Raw genomic sequence first — 17720 nt, forward strand, 5'->3', positions numbered from 1 at the left:
CTATCTAGGCGAATCGCTGGAATTGCCTCTCTTTTTGCACTGGCAGCGCAGTAACAGCGGCTCTGTGTGTATGAAGCATTTCGTCTCCTGGCATACGGACATTTATTCTGGGTCTCTAGTCTGACTGTTAATGTGCAGCAAGTGATGTAATTCTGTCAAACGATGCAAGATATTCAAGATGAATTTGGTGCTTGCATAGATTTGTTAGTGGCTCTTGTCAACGATGAGAAGATTTCTCGATGAGCAGATCCCCCACCTGGCAAAAAAAGAGGACAACCATTTGGTAGACTGTATGCAAATGGAACAATATCGGTTTTTATTGCAAAGACGAGCAACTGTAGAATCGAACGATAAAAAAAATTATGTGGATAAGTTCGAAAACGAGAATCCGCAAGCACGGTATAGTTGTTGTCTCATGAGGCTGCTTTTGTGCTACATTTAGTCTAGATCAAAATGAATGAAACTACCCCACACAAACACCCTTAATTCGAACTTAGTCAGGGTGACGAAATTATTAGAAAACACCTTACTATCTCATACTTTATAGGAGTCGATCAATGAAACTTTCCTTATTTGTTGCTTGAGAGCACGCTTGCACCAGACTAAAAAGTCATATGTTTACATTCGGCGTCCGTTTGTATGTGGACAGAAAATTTAATGTACCAAACTGTTTCTGTACCTGAGTAATTAGTTGTATAGTTTTTGTCTTCATAACATTATCTATAACATTCAACGTTCGAACAACGTATGCTACCATTTTGCTAATTATACGTATATATGTATATCTATCGCCTATTAACATACTAGTTCCGAGGACACGTGTGTATGCATGTTAATTTCGCCTTGAAACTAACGCTGCGTACTAGAGTAGAATGGTAAAATTCTGTATGCAAACCTATCACCGGCCGTCGTATAAGTAAAACATGGACTGATGAAGAATAACCCTGATACCTACACAGTTACCGCACGCTACCACGTGCATTAGGGCAACATACGCGAACCTAGACGGTAACGACTACCTCAGATCTTAATCTAGGAGCGGCTGGTAGAGGGCTACCATTCGTTCGCACGTTTCAGTTGATTGCTGGCACGATTAAATTGTTATCCCACAACATCGATGTAGGGCAACTGCCTCTCCTAGGGCACAAGGTTGGAGAAGTTCAGTGCCTTCAGCCAATACTTCCGGCGGTCTGTTCATTTTGAAACGTTATTTCGAGCTGCCGCTAACTTTTTTCTCGTTATCGTCAGGTACCACAACAACGCTGACCGATTCTTCAGGCCTCTGGTTAAGTCAATGACTTCATCTATCTGCGGGGGCCGCTATTGGTTTTTCGAAATGAACTGGCCAAATCTTCTGATTTCGGATGACCAGAAAGAATGGCAGGTCACGCGCCCCCGTAACTATCGAAAGCACTGAGACTACAGCTAACGTTTCAAAAGGTTTCTATATATGGTACCCCCTGATGATTTGATCGGTTTCACGTTGCTTCGTGCGTACTGCAAACGTACGACGTCAAGGCCGATAAGCTATGTATCGTTCCTGCATTTTTTTAATCCAACTTTCGATTGTTTGTATGTGATTCAGCATCATTTGATGGGGTTACTAGTCCTCATGCCCGGGCGAAGTCTGCGGCGACGACCAAAACATAACAGCACCGATAGTAAACCCACTGTGACCTGAAAGCGGCGGATTGTGTTCATCGCTCACCAGATCCGTTTCATGAAATTTCAAGCCACTATTCTCGTACATATGCACTTATATGGGTAGGGTCACTGCGTCTACGGTGCCATGAAGTACATACTAGTTGCTTAATGCTGCAAGCAGCGAGAGCCACTCAGGTTCTCTAACTCGAACGAGAATTACATGCCCATAATACCGTAATGATTCTGAGAACGGTCTCCGTCGTCCAACAGCATGAATCTGAATGTTGACTTTCGCAAAGGAAAAGCCGGCTGCAGCGATCCAATGACCGTATCAACGAAATTTGTGCTTAAATTTTGTATTTTGACATTTTTCCGCTCACTTATGTTCAGCGAGTAGAACGCTGTACGTTGGCGCTGTCGTGTTTGTTCTCATCAGTCATAACAGCTAGAATATTCAGACGTATCAAACAGAGAAGACTGGCACAACTATCAGAGCTCACAATAGCGAGAGAGAGTAAACCATATTGCTGTGATAGACCATCGTCTGGACGTAGCAGCTTCGACACGTCTGGCTGGCGTCCATGTGCGCGGTTAAAATCTACGCCGTTATAGTTGCTCTGATTGTGGGGAGAACGATCAACAACAGCCCTGAGCTTCAGCCGACGAACGAAACGGAGAACATATGAAAACAGTCAGAAAAATGATCAGTTAACAACATTTGTTGACACAACACATTATATACTGATGACATTAATGAATTATAGTATGCAACAATGTTAGATACACTTCTCAAGATATCCATCATTTTTGTTTTTTGTATTTAATTGCGTGTTTTTGACCATCTGCATCCACTGAAAAATAAGAATGCCATTTTTTTTTATCTCAATCTGTGTGACGAACGGTTACGCGGTTGATATTGTATCTAATTAATATGCTAATGCAGTAAATTTCCGGCTATCAACACCCGTGTCGTCTATGACCATACGCCGTCACAGCTGACTGACACGAAACTGTACCAGACGATCGTAAACGAAAGTCTAACTCCAGTTGTTCTAAAATATGCAAATAATATGACGCCGTTGTGTCATATTGACATAGGGGAACTCCGAACACTCCTTGCCCCTCAAGCCCCCATTCCTCCTCTTTTTCCATTATGCTGTACCTCAGCAAACGTCGTTTACTACGGAATTATAAATATTCATATGCAGAATATAGCGGTTCTGCGCGAAACGTTATTTGAGGGTAACTGAGGGTTGTCGTCTGGGCAATCAAATGCGTGCTGGCAACGGCGCATCGTCGTCCTTAGTTCATTCTTATCGTGATCTAATCTTCGTTCTTACTCAGTCTATTGCGTCGATGGCCGAAGGATGAAGCAGCTCTCCAGTGCCAGCAGAGCCGGCACTACTTCAATTCGTTAATCCCTAAATATTGCCCACATCACTGGACCCTTAAACTTTGCTGCCCAACACGAGCCATGCTGCCGTCGTAGCACTTAGTGTCGCTGCATCGGATTTCCTAAGATGTCCTTCTAATTGTTTGAAAGCCGCTGCAGGTGCTGACATTTTCTGCGAAACAAACAATTATAGCCTGGAGACAAGGAAGTTTTGCGCAGGCTAGACGCTAGGAACTATCAGGAACGAAGAAAACTATACGATAACGACAAATAGGTTGGATCAGTCATGATACCGTCGACATTGCAAACATAAGCTTCATTTCTGTGCCAACCAAAACTCGAACGATTCTCGCCTTCTCCCCTTTAGTTCTTCGACAGAGCCATCTTACTGTCGTCAGTGGTATCACAATGGGTTGAGACGTGACTGGACGTCGCCTTGTGAACATTTGTCCCTTTGCCTGGTGTTTACAAGATGCTGAGTCGCACCCTTTCACCCTCTGTGTTAGAAACTCTGTTAGGTCCTCACAACCGGCCATTATTAGGCTCGTCGTGTCGCACGCGTACATCTTTCCCCTTCTTCACAGAGCCTGGCCTGACCCTCGACCTTTCGTTTTCGGGTAACTCCGACAATTTCGTCCGACATTCTACCGTTCCCTCTAGCAATTCTCAAAATCCAACGGTTGGGCACGAGGAGACCTGAGCAGACGACCGATGGGTGATCGGGTTGCTGGCGCGCAAACACGTCTGGTAATGACTCGCCAAATGGTAAGAGAGCATTCAGCGTAGACAGTCCAGCGGTAGATATAAACAGGAAATAGGTACTATAAATTTTTCGAGCTGTGCTCCGAGCATAAAGATTGAAATGATCGTCGTCCAAAAGTAAACATCTTGCGGGAGGTATATGCCTCCAAATACCTAGTATATGTTTAGATATTTTAGATTGGTTTTAAATAATCTTATGGGTGAGTGTTTCGACAAAAGCTGAACAAAAAAATTACAATAGCATACTGCATTGTATTAATTGCATAATTGAATTAATAATGTGAGCGCACTATTTTTTTACAAATGAATTTTCCATAAGGGATACAATGATTTTCATCCCATCAATTCAGACGGAAATTTGACTGCCTTGGCATCACTTTCAGGGTAATGAAAATCTTGGCGGAGACTATAACAATAATTAACTATAGTAGCATAATATATATGTATGTATATATATATAAGGTTGTCTCTTAGATCTTATAAGGCCGCGCTAGCCTGCAGGCTTTGTCGGTGGGGATACAAGTTCCTCTGGTTATATTGTAATCTTTTTTCCGGCCAACATTGGACCTTCGTTGCCGCCATGACGTCATTACTTTAAGAGCTTAGCCACCTATCGATTGTAGTGGACCTGCCCAATATCGCATTTATATACCTGTTGGCAACAGAAGTAGAGTATTTCTTGCTCTATATATTTTGACGTGATAATAGCGTATAAACAATATTATATTAAACTGTACTACCGCCATTACCTTACTCCACATTCGAAGCTGCACACAGTCGTTCCCCTCTATATTATCATAGTTACATAGCAGCTGGCAGTGAATGGGGGCGGAAAGAATTAAGACTAGGGTGAACTTAGCCAAGGGTCTAGTGTCATTAAAGGCGGAGCTGGGTAGACCGTGTTCCAGATATCATGAGACGCCTTAAGCTATCTGCCTTTATCGAAAGAATTCTCAGGACATTTTTGCTTGCCGTTGATTGTATAAAATGATATGGGTGCAGCGCACCGCAGACGGTCTACATTGACAAATGCGCTGCTCTTGAAAAATTTTCACCTCGCGTGAGCTTTCGCACAAAGAGTTGTCTGTTCGCGAATCATCGTAATGAGCATCAGGCACCAGTCAGCTTTGCCTATTCTGTATCTACCAGAGACTGTAGGAAGTAAAGTTTCTAATCCACCTGCTACCATCGTCTGGCTACAAGAGCATGAAAACGAGTCAATGATCGTGTCGCATCATAAAGACGAGAAAAAATAGAAGTACACTTGATTGACTATATATATATACGCGCCGAAGTAAATAAAGCAGGTCTCGCCCTCACCCCAGTGCGCTTTGTTTCACGCTCTAGGCATTCTCTTTAATTTTCATTGTAAAGATGTACCGGCTTCGATTTGCATAACGCAAGCGAGACAGAACTAGGCTAAACACATTTTCTGTTAGTTGTATGCCAGTACCTTCCTCAAGCTAGATGAGCTTTGTGTTTCCGACATAACACACGTCTTGGTAAAACAGTAATCTAATGCCGTTATCGAATCGAAAGAATTACTCCGTGGGTTTTTTTTTCGCTCGCACTTGATAATGTACGGCCCTCAGATTTGCATGAGGGGAAACTTATAATCTCCTGTATGACAGTGTACAACTACATCTCAAATTTAGGATACATAACATAGCACAGGCACTGGTTGAGATACGGCCGCACATCCCAAAAGCCTCACGTTCAGTGATGAATAACCCTCGGCGGCTTTTGGGCCGTAAACGGCTTTCGCTGTAGCCAAACGTTCGAGTGTTACCAAACAGTTTCTCTGATAAAAATAAGCGTCACTGCTCCGCAACGTCTGAGCGTTGCCATGCCATCGAACAACGTGATACGACGCGTCACGAATTGTAAATTTTCTTGTCCTAGTAAAAGGACACGCGGCGTCGACATCGTGCAGACGAATACAGAGGTAACCAAAGGCCGTGGGGGACTGAATAGCCAGTGACAATTAACCTGTCAAGCTACATGTCTCTGGTGCTTTAGGCAGCAGCGCCATTGAAGTTAAAGTAAGATTCGACCTTGCTACTATTCAGTACGGCCTGCTGTGATCTTTACGAAGTGTGCGTTTGTGTCTCAAATTCGAGTGTTTGTGTTCCCTTGTTTTTGCGTCAGGAGTAGAGTGGCAACAGGATCATCACGTTGACCAGGATTTGAGTTGGCATTGTTTCATCTTATAGACAGATAGTCACCAATGGGTACATACATATGCAATGCACGACAACAGCACTTTTTGTATCATCCTAAATGAGATTGCTTAATACTTTATGCTAGAGATAGATATACTAATTTAGTTTTGCTTTAGCTGATATTATTTAACTTGATTTAATAACTTGCGAACTAGTTAAAACGTTTACTTGAACAATGTTCGACTACGCTTTATTTGATGAAAAGACGAACAATCCGATCGATTGTACATGTCTTTGATTTACTACAAAAGTGTAAATTATTCTAATATGAATTTTCCAAAGGTCCTATATATCCACGCAAGCCCTATTATTAAACACACAAAAGCTTATTTTTCGTGTGACCATACTCGTTCTTTCACACTTCGTCAATCGATTTGCAACGAAATACGAATGCACGAACGGGGTAGTGATAACCAAGGGGCAAAAAGCACATCAAGGTAGAACAACTTCTAGCTTTCCATGCAGGATCGAATTGGTCGAGAGTGTCATCTTCACTCATGTTATTATTGATCGAGGTGGTCTTGGCCATCCGTAGCGAACGACGAAGGCAAAAAAGCATTCCTAAATTTAAGAGAAACCCCAGTCGTTTTAGTACTCTGTTTGCCCTTTCGCACTGTCTTAACTATACGAATAGCTGTAGTTGTGTCACAGCTGCCTTGAGCATTCTTGGGTCGGCATATACACCTTGCACTTCGCTGCGTCCGATGGGGAGGCGGACAAAAGGGCAAAGCAACATACAGGCAGACACATGTGGCCGCGTCCGACCGCTGCAATGAGAACATTGCTCAGACGCGTGAAGTAGGACTTTGTTGATTAAGAGCGTTACAATTGAAACTAAACCTTTACGGTATGGCGGAGAGTGTTCGCATACTGCTTCGTCAGTAACCTACGATGATCCGTATGCGAGGGGCAAACGGGTGATGCCAAGCTTATCTGCATATCAGTGTAATAATGTGAAGATAGCAAAAGGTTTACGATCGTAACAGGTTATATTATATAAGATTATAGCTATAACGTTAGGTGTATTACACTATATATGAACAATGATGCTCGATTGTTGGAAGTGAGCACAGTAAGAGTCATTTTGATCCGTTGACCAGAAGAAGAACGAAATCGTGACGACCGGCATATACAACAATGGGATATAGAACTAAATTAGAAAACCCGCGGCCGTCTTTAAGCAGCATTATGACATTCTTCCGGAAGACGAGCACTTAATCTAATACTTTCCCTGCATTGTCAAAATGGTACGCTTTGAATTATTCGAAGGAAAAGGCGTTTTATACTATCCTTCACAGTCACACTTTGTTTACTAGGGTACTAGTATGGCGACCGATCAGGACACTATAATAAACTTAAAGGGAACGAAGGCAGACTACTAGTTTTCGAGATGACCGGTCCTTTAGTAAAGACAGAGAGGCAACCCCCCAGTCGAGATGTACCATTGCAAAAGGTTGAAGCGAGTTAATTAACCTAGTGGTATTAGCCAAAACGACAGAAGAAAGCTAGCTAAAGCCCCCCCAATAGAGGGGTCGGATACAATACAGTTATTGATTATCGATCGAGAAGCGAACAAATGGCACTTACTTGAATGCTTCCAGTACTGTCGCTCTTTATTAATTAGTAACGAAGTAATAGGATAAAGTAAACCAAGGTATTCTAGCGTTTTGTGGGCGTTTAGCGTTGTCTGTTTTTTTTATTCTAACCTAGGTTCGACATAATAAAGGTAAAGTGTAATACGTGTTACAATAACATGACCTGACAAATACAATTCAGACACGCAAGTGTCACAACTCGTGGCACAGAAAGGACACGTAATGAAAATACCACAATTTTTTCATCGTACAGAACACTACTAGCTAAGCTATCTTCGATCATAGCTGAGACGATGATATGTTCGCGTCTTTGCGGCATAATTCTTATTGGCTCCAGTCACCAGAATACTAACAGACCACTATCCGTTATTAGCAGTCGCATTATTTTTACCATCCTCCTCGCAATGACAAGGTACGTTAGCGTTGCGGTCCTAAAGACGGCCTAGTATGAACCATTTCAGCTGTATCGCTCAAATGAAAATTCATAATTCGTATCAACGAAGACTGTCAACGTTGAACCGATGATTGCTTCAGCGATCAGACCCTATCACCAACGCAGTCGAAGTCACACGTCCTTCCACACTACCGCATCCACTATGCGAACGATAGACGAAGGCCCTTTATTAGACCTGGCCTTCGTGCGATTCTATACGTTCGCGTTTCCTGCAGACGAATACTTATGCAATGAAAACAAAAAAAATCAAAATACTGAGTTCGCGCCCGTCCCTGGATCATTTTCCTTTCTCACGTCGCATCTTTAATGAGATATGGCAGCGGCTAAGCAGTGTGAAAGCTCACAATTTTATATATATATATATATATATATAACGAATTTAGATTCTCTGCGATGCTAACGAAAAATTTCAATATCAGTAGCAAAAAATATGTAAGTGTGCCAATATGGACGAGGTGCGCGGGTACAGCGGTGAGTGGTATCGGTTTGCGGTCATCGGCGTATAGACAGATCCACGAGAGTTGAGACGGATTGCGGCCAATGTTAAATAAATTCAGAAATTCTACTGCTAGTAAAGACATTCAACTCAGCCATCGAAAGGCCGGTCGGCGCTGTTTCGACTGTAAAAAAATTTTCGAGACTTGTAACGGGTTGCATGATATTTGATGACACCAACAAAAAACGAGTTCAGCGAATAAGCATATACTGAAAAGATACAAAGAGAGAGAAAGATCAAGTTGAATAGATAGAAAAATATTTGAAAAAAAAAGTACGACCGTTATGCTATTGTTTAGGAGATTTCTCACTCCATTCCTCACTCCGTTTTTCACTCCAGAGCTCTGTTTGGATAACTTTCAACAACTTATAGCAGTTACGTATCATTTGACTTCCGCAGCAAATCGTTGACCGTAAGCATTGCAGGTCAATAGTAAAGCGATTTCCAAGCACCCTTGTTTTTTCTTTTCCTCATTGCGTTCATACTCCTAACGACACAAAGCACTACCTTTGCAGAACGGTCTCGAGATACTATAATACAACGCTAAGCGGTCACATACTTCAACTTCGTTTCCATGGTCTCGACCAGTATAGCAACAGTATGTACTTACGTTCAGTACCTTCATACACATACCATATTGTTCAACGACGATTCTAATGATTAACGTGTTGCTTCGTTTTAGCCAACGTTCGAGGCTATCTCCCTGAGTCCTGTCCGTCCTGTACCATTTTACTGTAACTTTTTACACAGGTGAACTCGACCACGTGCGAGGGTGCAGGAACGCAAGGTAAATATAAGCATCAATCAGTCGATCTCTGGAGAAACACGAAGCTGCCAGGGAGACCGACGCGTAGGATAATGAACGGAGAATTACAGCAGTAATAATAGTAAAATAGACAGCTTTATTCGGTTCGTTTTCTGTTGTTCCGTTTGTTGTACGGTTGTTGTCGTTCGGAGATAGACAACGATTAATCTTAGCGTCGTTATTATCTCTCTCTATTCCTACAGGTACCCGGATCATAATACGGATTGCTACTTCAGCTACACAGGTACAGATCTGAACGTCTTGCATAGTGCATATAGCCGAAGTGGGCGGTGCACATGAGAATAACAAGGCGAAAAAAAAAAAAATTTGTCCTGAAGAAAACTATGGAACTTAAGAAGGGAGATGATAATATACTTTTGTTAACTTCCAACTGCCTTTCGGTGTTAGGTCAAGCAGGCACTCAGTTTAATCTAACAAATCACATCGATCTATTAAATATTATACTCTCTCTATACTGTCAACCTAACCAGGTAACGGGAGTCTTCAATTTAGTCACAGCGAAACGTGCTACCGCTCGTTCCATTTAAATCGGCATTGGTTTTTGTAATATGAAATCTTCACGCACATATGATCCCATTTCTGGGCGCCATTTCTTTCGCTCTATATGAAACGATGAAAGCAATAAATTTAATGAAAAACCACCATAGTGATGATAATAGTGCTGGTACAGCATTTAATCATGTCGTTCGGTGTTGTGACCGTTTACGGTTCCCATTAGGTGCGAAGTAGATGTCCTTTTTTTTTTTTTTAAATCGACGTCATCCAGAAGGCCCTTGTTGAAGATCAACGTTAAATCCGAACGCTATTTGTGTCACTAGATATTTTTCTCGCCATGTACAGCCTAGCGTCAGCAGAAATTTTTGGTTGAAAATGAATACAGGATAACATAGTGTGACACACGATGTTGAAATATGGGTTATCGACAAGATTGGCCTACAACAGCGCTGATGCACGTTTATGTATACATTCCGTAAGGTTGTCATTGTTGACGTTTGACAATCGAAATCAAGTAGTAAGCTTTGCCCTATCGCACTTGCAGTATATACTCTATACTATATCTGCACACTCGATGTACATCGTGCGAATCATAATAAATAGATATATTACTACTAATAGACAATACTCATTATAATAGTAGCCTCACAATCGGGTCCAGTGGTGTTATTTTGAAGCCCAAGATAGCTTAAGATATTCTGCAATAGAAGATTAGGGAAATAGTATAGAGTTTCGTTATACATAGCTGCAACGTTAAATATATTTTTTGGTTTAGAATTTTGCCAGACAATCATTGCGTTGTTACGTTTCGAGCCAGTCTTTTTTTTTTATCGAAGAATATCTCAAGATTATAGTATGATTGAGTATATAAAATGCCGATGGTTGCTACTATGTTTCCTTACTTCTAATTCAAAGGTACCTCAAAGGAAACTTCGCAATGACTGTACGAGCTCACAGGCCACGACTTTTTCGGCTTTAATGTTAGTCGGTGCTTGGAGAGAACGAAAGTAAAAAGGGGGCAATAAAAGGTTGAGGAGTGGGGCCAGTGGGAGCTAAATATAGAACAGACGCCACAAAATGAACATCTTTACGGTTTGTCGGTCCACTAATTTGATGTTGATGCGTAGTAACGCCCTTGCGAAATTGACTAGGTCAGGAGACGTCGGTAACTGCGTCATTGTTGGTGTGTTTGTCTGCTAGGTTTGTCGACAGTAATGTTCATAAATAGTTTCCAATTTTCGATTTGTAGGAATATACGACCTTATAGAAAATACGAATAAGGTACGGTTTCACTATTGTTGTTGTTGCTGCTAGTAGTAACAACTCCATGTTACAACGGACATCTATCTATTGACCAGCCACAAATTTGAATCAGCAGAAAAAAGAATTCAGCCGTGTCAGCATAAAATACGTTTACGATTTTGTGCGTTGCCACGAATTATCTTTCGTCGGATTCGAAGTGCTCCTATAACGATATGTCACCGTCTTGTCTAAACCGTTGTATGTCGCATGAAGAAATACACCAAGCATAACGTACGTACTTTTCATTCAATACGGGGGAGGGGGGTAGAGGTAGATGAGTTTTTAACCCCTCACATCCCTGAGCTACCCGTCGAAAAACTGTTAATCGTATTTAGGCTGCATGTTGTATCGGGATGGACCAGTTCAAACAGCTTACAATATGCCGCGCGAGGCAGAGGCTTGATCTGTCGAGCACAGGGACGAAAGAATGGTCGACGGGCGTTGAACTGGCACGTCTAGCTTTTCAAGCGGCCGCCAAGCAGACAAAGCGCTAAACAGAGACGAACCTAAGAGAAAGAGCTCACAGCCGTTTAACTCAGTTACAGGTCGGACCTTTTTCCACTAGGCAGATAGTTGCAAGTCACGCTACGCCATGGCAGACAAAGAGTGCTTAACACCGGCCGCTGCAGGCCGCGGACGGGTTGAAACGAAGGCTTCCTCGTGTTGGCTTTCGCTTGGCTTCGAGCCAAGAAGACACAAGGCTTGAGAGACGGGGGGCGACAGCAGCGCCAACAATGGGACCATCGATGTAGCTGTTGTCTGGATATTTCTCTACCCAGTATCTCACTTCACCCCACTGCGCTGTACCCATACATTCAGCTATCAAGAAACAAGTCTAATGATATAGTGTGACTAGCGAATACGGCGTTCCTTGGCTGCAGCGTCTAGTGGCGCTATCAGCCTTCCTAGTCTACCGCGCTCCGTCATGCCCCATAGCTCCTTAGTTTCCTGTTGGTTCCCTTGCTCATTGCAAGCTCTTCGAGGGATAACCGCCAAAGAGTGAAATACAAAGTCTGACAGACCGTAACATTCTGACTCCTCACAGAGACATACCGCATCGTCGCCTGCAGCCCAGTCGCCATTGACTACAGTAGCGAAATCGGTAGCAGCAAGGCGGCACCCCATGCCGAGAAATCCAAGTGCCAACACTCACTCAGTAAAAGAGCTGGGAACGGGTACGTGTCCGTAAGAGTCGGCAATCAGGGGATTTCAACTGCGGATCATCGGCCTATCGCGAGAACTGCCGCTATTGCACTACTACACTGCGATATATAAGGGCGAATGTCAACTGCGATAATAAATGCGCGGGGGAGGAGCGGGTAGCAGCCTAAGTCCGGCTTTCTTATCCACCTCATTTTTCCTCACCGAACTACGCCGAAGCAGTCAATGTGACAGCATTATCTTCTTCGGTAGACACAAACCACTTTATTTGCACCTGCAGCGCACGTTTCCCCACAGCGGGAAGGAAGTCCTGTATGGGCATGGAGCGGAGCAAGACCATCTCGTGGCTTGTCTGGATTGTTTCTATACCGCATGGCTGTAGAGTAGTCTAAAGTAGCAAGCGCACGTACAGGACCTGATTTATTTGCAGCGCTTCTTGTATCGCGCGACTGTAATCGTAGGAAACGTCATGTGTAGACTACTCGAGCGAACACTGTGCCATCTACTACCATTTATGACATCGCGGTCGGCTTATTCTCTAGGGTTTAGCTAAATCAAATACTAACTCATTCCAATGGTTATGAAGGAACACTTTGAAACAAACCTGGTTACCATTCAGCCGATCATGACGTTGCCTTTTGATATCGACCATCTATGTACGACGCTTTTAATTTACTATAATGTTCGAGTACCATTCTATGTAACCCACATCTCACAATTCGGCCCAAAATATCATCGAACTTTTCAACGCCCGTAAAACGCGTACAATGCCTTGCCCACCTCAAAGCTGGTCCGCAAATACTTTATTGAAGGACAGCTTTTCTTTAAGCTACGCTTATCATATTAAAGCAATGATTTATCTTATATACACTTTTATATATAACTCGATTCTGTAAAACAAGGTCGTGGCAAAATGTAACACTCGTTCCATAAACACCGCGCACGTTCAAATTAGCATAATTTGATATTGGCCCTGTATTTTCTTATGGTATGGTTGTACTTAAACTGAATTATTACCTTGAGCATTGTTCGTAAACACTTCGTTCTGCGACATGGCTAGCACCGCTTTCCTTAGACGCCTGACTACAGCTTCCAACAAACTCTCAAAGCCGATTGTTTTTGAGACATTAGTAAAAACCGCGATACATTAATAAATAAATGTAACGTTACTTGTTCGGTATGTGCCACTCTCCGGTTGTGACTTGTTATTAAACGGTGTTAGAACCCGCTCGTGTATTTATGCTACATGGTCCTACATGTTTGGGCAGGCCACAAAGTCCGAAGAACCACGCCCGTACACAAAAGCCAGACAACCATTCAGAGTAAAAATACATGTTTACAGTGTTTGTATCGTATCGATTTGTCAACGTCTGCCCTACACGTCCCACCCAGCTTTCTGTTTCCTCTAGTTGAGAATGGCCCAAACTCAGTTTTGCTAGATAAACCCATTTCGATTATAACTAAAATTGCCTTCAGACAGGACACCGACGACGACAATACGAACGAAGAAAACTATCGAACGAATGAAATAATGTGAACAAAACGAATTTGCTGCCACGGAGCTAGATAGAAGACAACAAAATGTTGAATGGCAAATTCTAATCTGGGCTGCCGGCAGGTTGCTATTGCAATACAAAAAAAGTCCTGCAGTCAATAGTTGTAGACCCAGCCTCGGGAGTCAAACGATTTCCATTTATCCCCCATCTACCGATATCATCGTGTCGGAGCGAAGGAATGAAGATGAGCGTCAATCGCTAGCTTCCACATATCTTACGTGTATCTTAAGCAATCAAGAAATAGAAGAACAATTCCTGTAATGATTTCAATACGAAAGCTATGGCTCCTGCAGTGGGCGGAGGATTGCGGACCCGAAGGCTGTGGGATCAGGAACACACACATACACACTCACATATACACTGATTGCAGTTTCATGGCGAAAGTAAAACTTGTTGAAGTAGTCACAGAGTGCCTTGCCCAGACTGACCCGTTTCCACTTCGTCTCGGATGAGCGGGACAAGCAATAGCTATACTAGGTGCCAGATGTCGATTGTTGTCGTGCTTCTGCTAGCGAAGCTACTGCTTCTAATGAACGGTTGGTACCCCTAACCGCTATTGAGTCCTTGGCATTATGATACCCTAATTATTCTCAACTTAACTGTTAAGTTTTCGTGCGGAGGTCTTCGAACAGATCGGCTGACTGCCAGTCTTTTCAGCTTCATAGGATTTTCAGAAAGCTCAAAATGAAACCAGTAGCAAAAACGATGTTGGTTTTTAAGCATAACATTCTAAAAAGCCTTGAAAATAGGAAAGCATCAAAAACTGCGCAAAAGCGGCCAAAATCAAGAAGCCTACCGGTTTACTAGAGGATTCAGACCGACTCAGCGACGTCATTCATTGCGCCAAAATCTATACGAAGCTAATTTTAAGGCTAGTCAAGCTAACCATCCGTGCCGACCTGGTTAGTTATCATCTCGTCTATACAATCACCACAACGACAATCATTCATCATTAGCGTCGCCACCCTCTATGTAGTGCTCGTTTTGTAATGTAACTATGTATATATACGTTCGGAAAGTTTTGGTTTATTGATTTTTACTACGGCGCAAGTGATTTCAGTGAATGATCTTATTGATGGTGAGGTTGACGTTATGGCTGATGGTGGGCATTGATCGACAAGCCCACTCCGCGAGTATCATCGTGGGCATATGCATCGCGTCAGTATCTCTCTCTCTCTCTCTTTGATTTGGACGTCGAAACTGGAAACAACGATAGGCATAACGACGACAAGCATATAAAGACACGGCGGCTCATGATGAGACCAGGGCCTCCATGCCCAGTGCTTGTGTCTATTTTGTGTTAAGCGTTCTACAGCCAATAGAAAATGTGCGAGAAGGGTCGTTCTTCTTAGTCAGCGTTCATTGTTTCCACCTAACGTTGGTCAAACATGCAGCGAGAACGTATAGAGGGTAAAAAACGACGCCAAGGTGCCGCCGGAAAGCGACATGCCACAGAATAATAACAACAAAAATAATAATAATGCTCCAAATACAGATTGATTAATTAGTAGTTTCTCCTAAACGTGTTTCAGTAGCAAGTGTCGGTTCCTGCTTCTGACAAAACTGCTATTTCCAGACAAGTGCACCTACTTAATGCATATTATGGACGTGTCTGATGTATTTCAGTGTAGCTGGCAGCATTTTTGTTGATGGGTATCATTACTGCTTTTCATTATCACTGATCATTAGGACCGTTCAACCCATTTCGTGGATGTGCAGGCCGCGCCGCGTGCACCCACGTACCTCAACTTACAAACGGCTTCTCAATGATTTGGTGGGTACGTTACAGCTATGAAATTACTACGGTTTCATCAGTTACTTATAATTATCATCGCGCAACACTGGCGTACTCGATTCCAGATCAGAAATCCTGATCTGGAGATACGACCTGGACGATGCTCAAGACGGTAGTGTTCAGCGATGCCAAGAAAATTCGCAAGACGCCGAGGAAAGCTAGGATTCGTGTTTGCCCAATAGCTCGATTTCATTGGACGTACCTGGTGTTTTCTTCGGAGGAGTTGCCGTTGGGCGGTGGATGATCCACCCGGTGAAACTGCCGTACGGCTTAGTATGTGCAGGTAGCATGAGGCAAGCAACAGATGTCAGCAGTGTGAAGATGCGATTTCGTGATAAGCGAGCCGAGCGATTTGGTTGGTTTCACCGTCTTGGTTGCTGGCGGTCAGCTGAGACCGTGGCTGATGGCTTAACGTGTAGCAATGATTATGAAGACGATGGTGTTGGCGATGCCGATCGGAGCCCCAGAGATAAATGTTATAGCATCAGCGGCGATTTTGGGCGATGCTAAAGTGCATGTGATCGGTGGCCCACTGCCGCCTGTCGAATTTCGTATTGCGCTAACGCCACAAAAAGGCTCATTCTGTGTTGCAAGTTTTCATCTGGAGCTTTTTTCGTACTTTTATTGAAACGCAAAGGGATTTGCTCGGCTGTTTGTACCATTCGATTGAGGGGATGCCATTTCAATTTCAAGGGTAACTGCGACGTCGAACCTAAACGAGTGAGAAATAGGTAAAACGTCATAAAACCGACTTTAAATCAAGCATTATATTTAATACATAGAACCCACGGTAAGACTAGTGGTCAGTTGACTTTGTTGGGGTCGCATAACTTATCTTGATGCGACGTTTGCCCTGTATCTGATGCTGTTGTCCTTATTGCTAATACTATCCTTATTGTTATGCGTGCATGTGGGTGTGCAATTGTGCAACATCTGCCATCAGTCCACAGAATGGAGAGTTAGGCGCGGAGAATTTGACAATGATAGCCGGGTCATCGGTGGCCCTCCTTGTCGGTGTGAAAAGAAAATTGTAATCGCGGATGCTGTTGAGTTCTTAATTTACGGCCTCGACAACGGTGTTGACTGCTAATTGAATAACAGCACGCTCCGCAGGACTATATCGCAAGCCGGTAGACCTTGCCACTCAAAACAGATGACTAATCCGTGAAAAAGCTTCACAGGATCTCATCGTTTAAATCGCTCGCAAACATCATATTAGTTTAAGCTTCAACCAACAATTAGTCACCCAAATGAACTGCGTCTTCAGTGGCCATGCAACGTACTGCGTTTGTAGGCCGTGTGGCCAATACCCATTCCGTAGTTTTGACTTCAAGAGAACGCTAGCCCGTTCCTCTTTGAGCTGTGGAAGGTTGATGACTGAGAATAAGCAGGCGCTTTCAGAAATTAGAATAGTTTCTCTTGATTCTAGGCGACGCATACATGAATTGACTTGCATAAAATATAGCGCATCATAAGTAGATATAGACGTGTTGGAACTTTTCGTTCCGATTCACACGGATTTGAGCACTGCAGCAGTTCTTTATGTTCGGCAAATTTGGTCAAAAATAGGAAATCCTTTTGAAAGTATCACTCTTCTAGTCACGAAGACTTTTCACTCGTCTGCCGTCTTTTACTTTGCGTCAATCGATGATTCGTTATGACAAACGGAATTCACGCATTAGAATTTGAAGAATCAAAACATCTATACGTTTGTTCACCCGGAAAGCTTCAGCTAAGACTTGACCTGATTATACATACATCATCCTTCATAGATCGGTGGTCATACCTGTAGGTACTATTAAATTCTTTTCCAAAGTGTCGATAAATTAAAAAGTAGAAGAATCATACTGATTTGGATCCGATACGTGCTTGTAGTAAATGTGATTTGGAAGCTCGTACATATGTTTTAATTCTCGCTAGACAAATGATGTACTACAACGATGGATATTGATAAAGCTGTACACGGCTGCGCGTAACACTATCAGTAATAGTAAATATTTTATCACTACCTTCCGCAGT

The 17720-nt window shown here is 42.9% G+C and overlaps 1 protein-coding gene and 1 long non-coding RNA gene across 6 annotated transcripts in view; one reads left to right on the top strand and one right to left on the bottom strand.

Annotated features, from left to right (window-relative positions):
* The window catches only part of LOC111254229 (uncharacterized), a 127543-nt gene that overhangs the window by 13939 nt on the left and 95884 nt on the right, over positions 1 to 17720 (bottom strand). The window contains exon 2 of one of the 5 annotated variants that reach the window (XM_086974707.1): positions 2183 to 2297. The exons of 3 other annotated variants lie outside the window; for them this stretch is intronic. In XM_086974707.1, coding sequence (XP_086830833.1) covers positions 2183 to 2227 — 45 coding nt within the window. In that variant the 5' untranslated portion in view covers positions 2228 to 2297. Of the gene's footprint in view, positions 1 to 2144; positions 2298 to 17720 lie in introns of those variants that run through there. One more of the 5 variants, XM_022814855.2, reaches the window with a different exon arrangement.
* On the top strand, positions 3270 to 10448 carry LOC147754586 (uncharacterized). The gene is made up of 3 exons (XR_015316915.1): positions 3270 to 3802; positions 9249 to 9353; positions 9575 to 10448. It is a non-coding gene; the product is annotated as an uncharacterized LOC147754586 (long non-coding RNA).

This window comes from Varroa destructor, unplaced genomic scaffold (genome assembly GCF_002443255.2).
Source record: "Varroa destructor unplaced genomic scaffold, Vdes_3.0 BEIS01000007.1, whole genome shotgun sequence".
NCBI classification, from domain to species: domain Eukaryota; kingdom Metazoa; phylum Arthropoda; class Arachnida; order Mesostigmata; family Varroidae; genus Varroa; species Varroa destructor.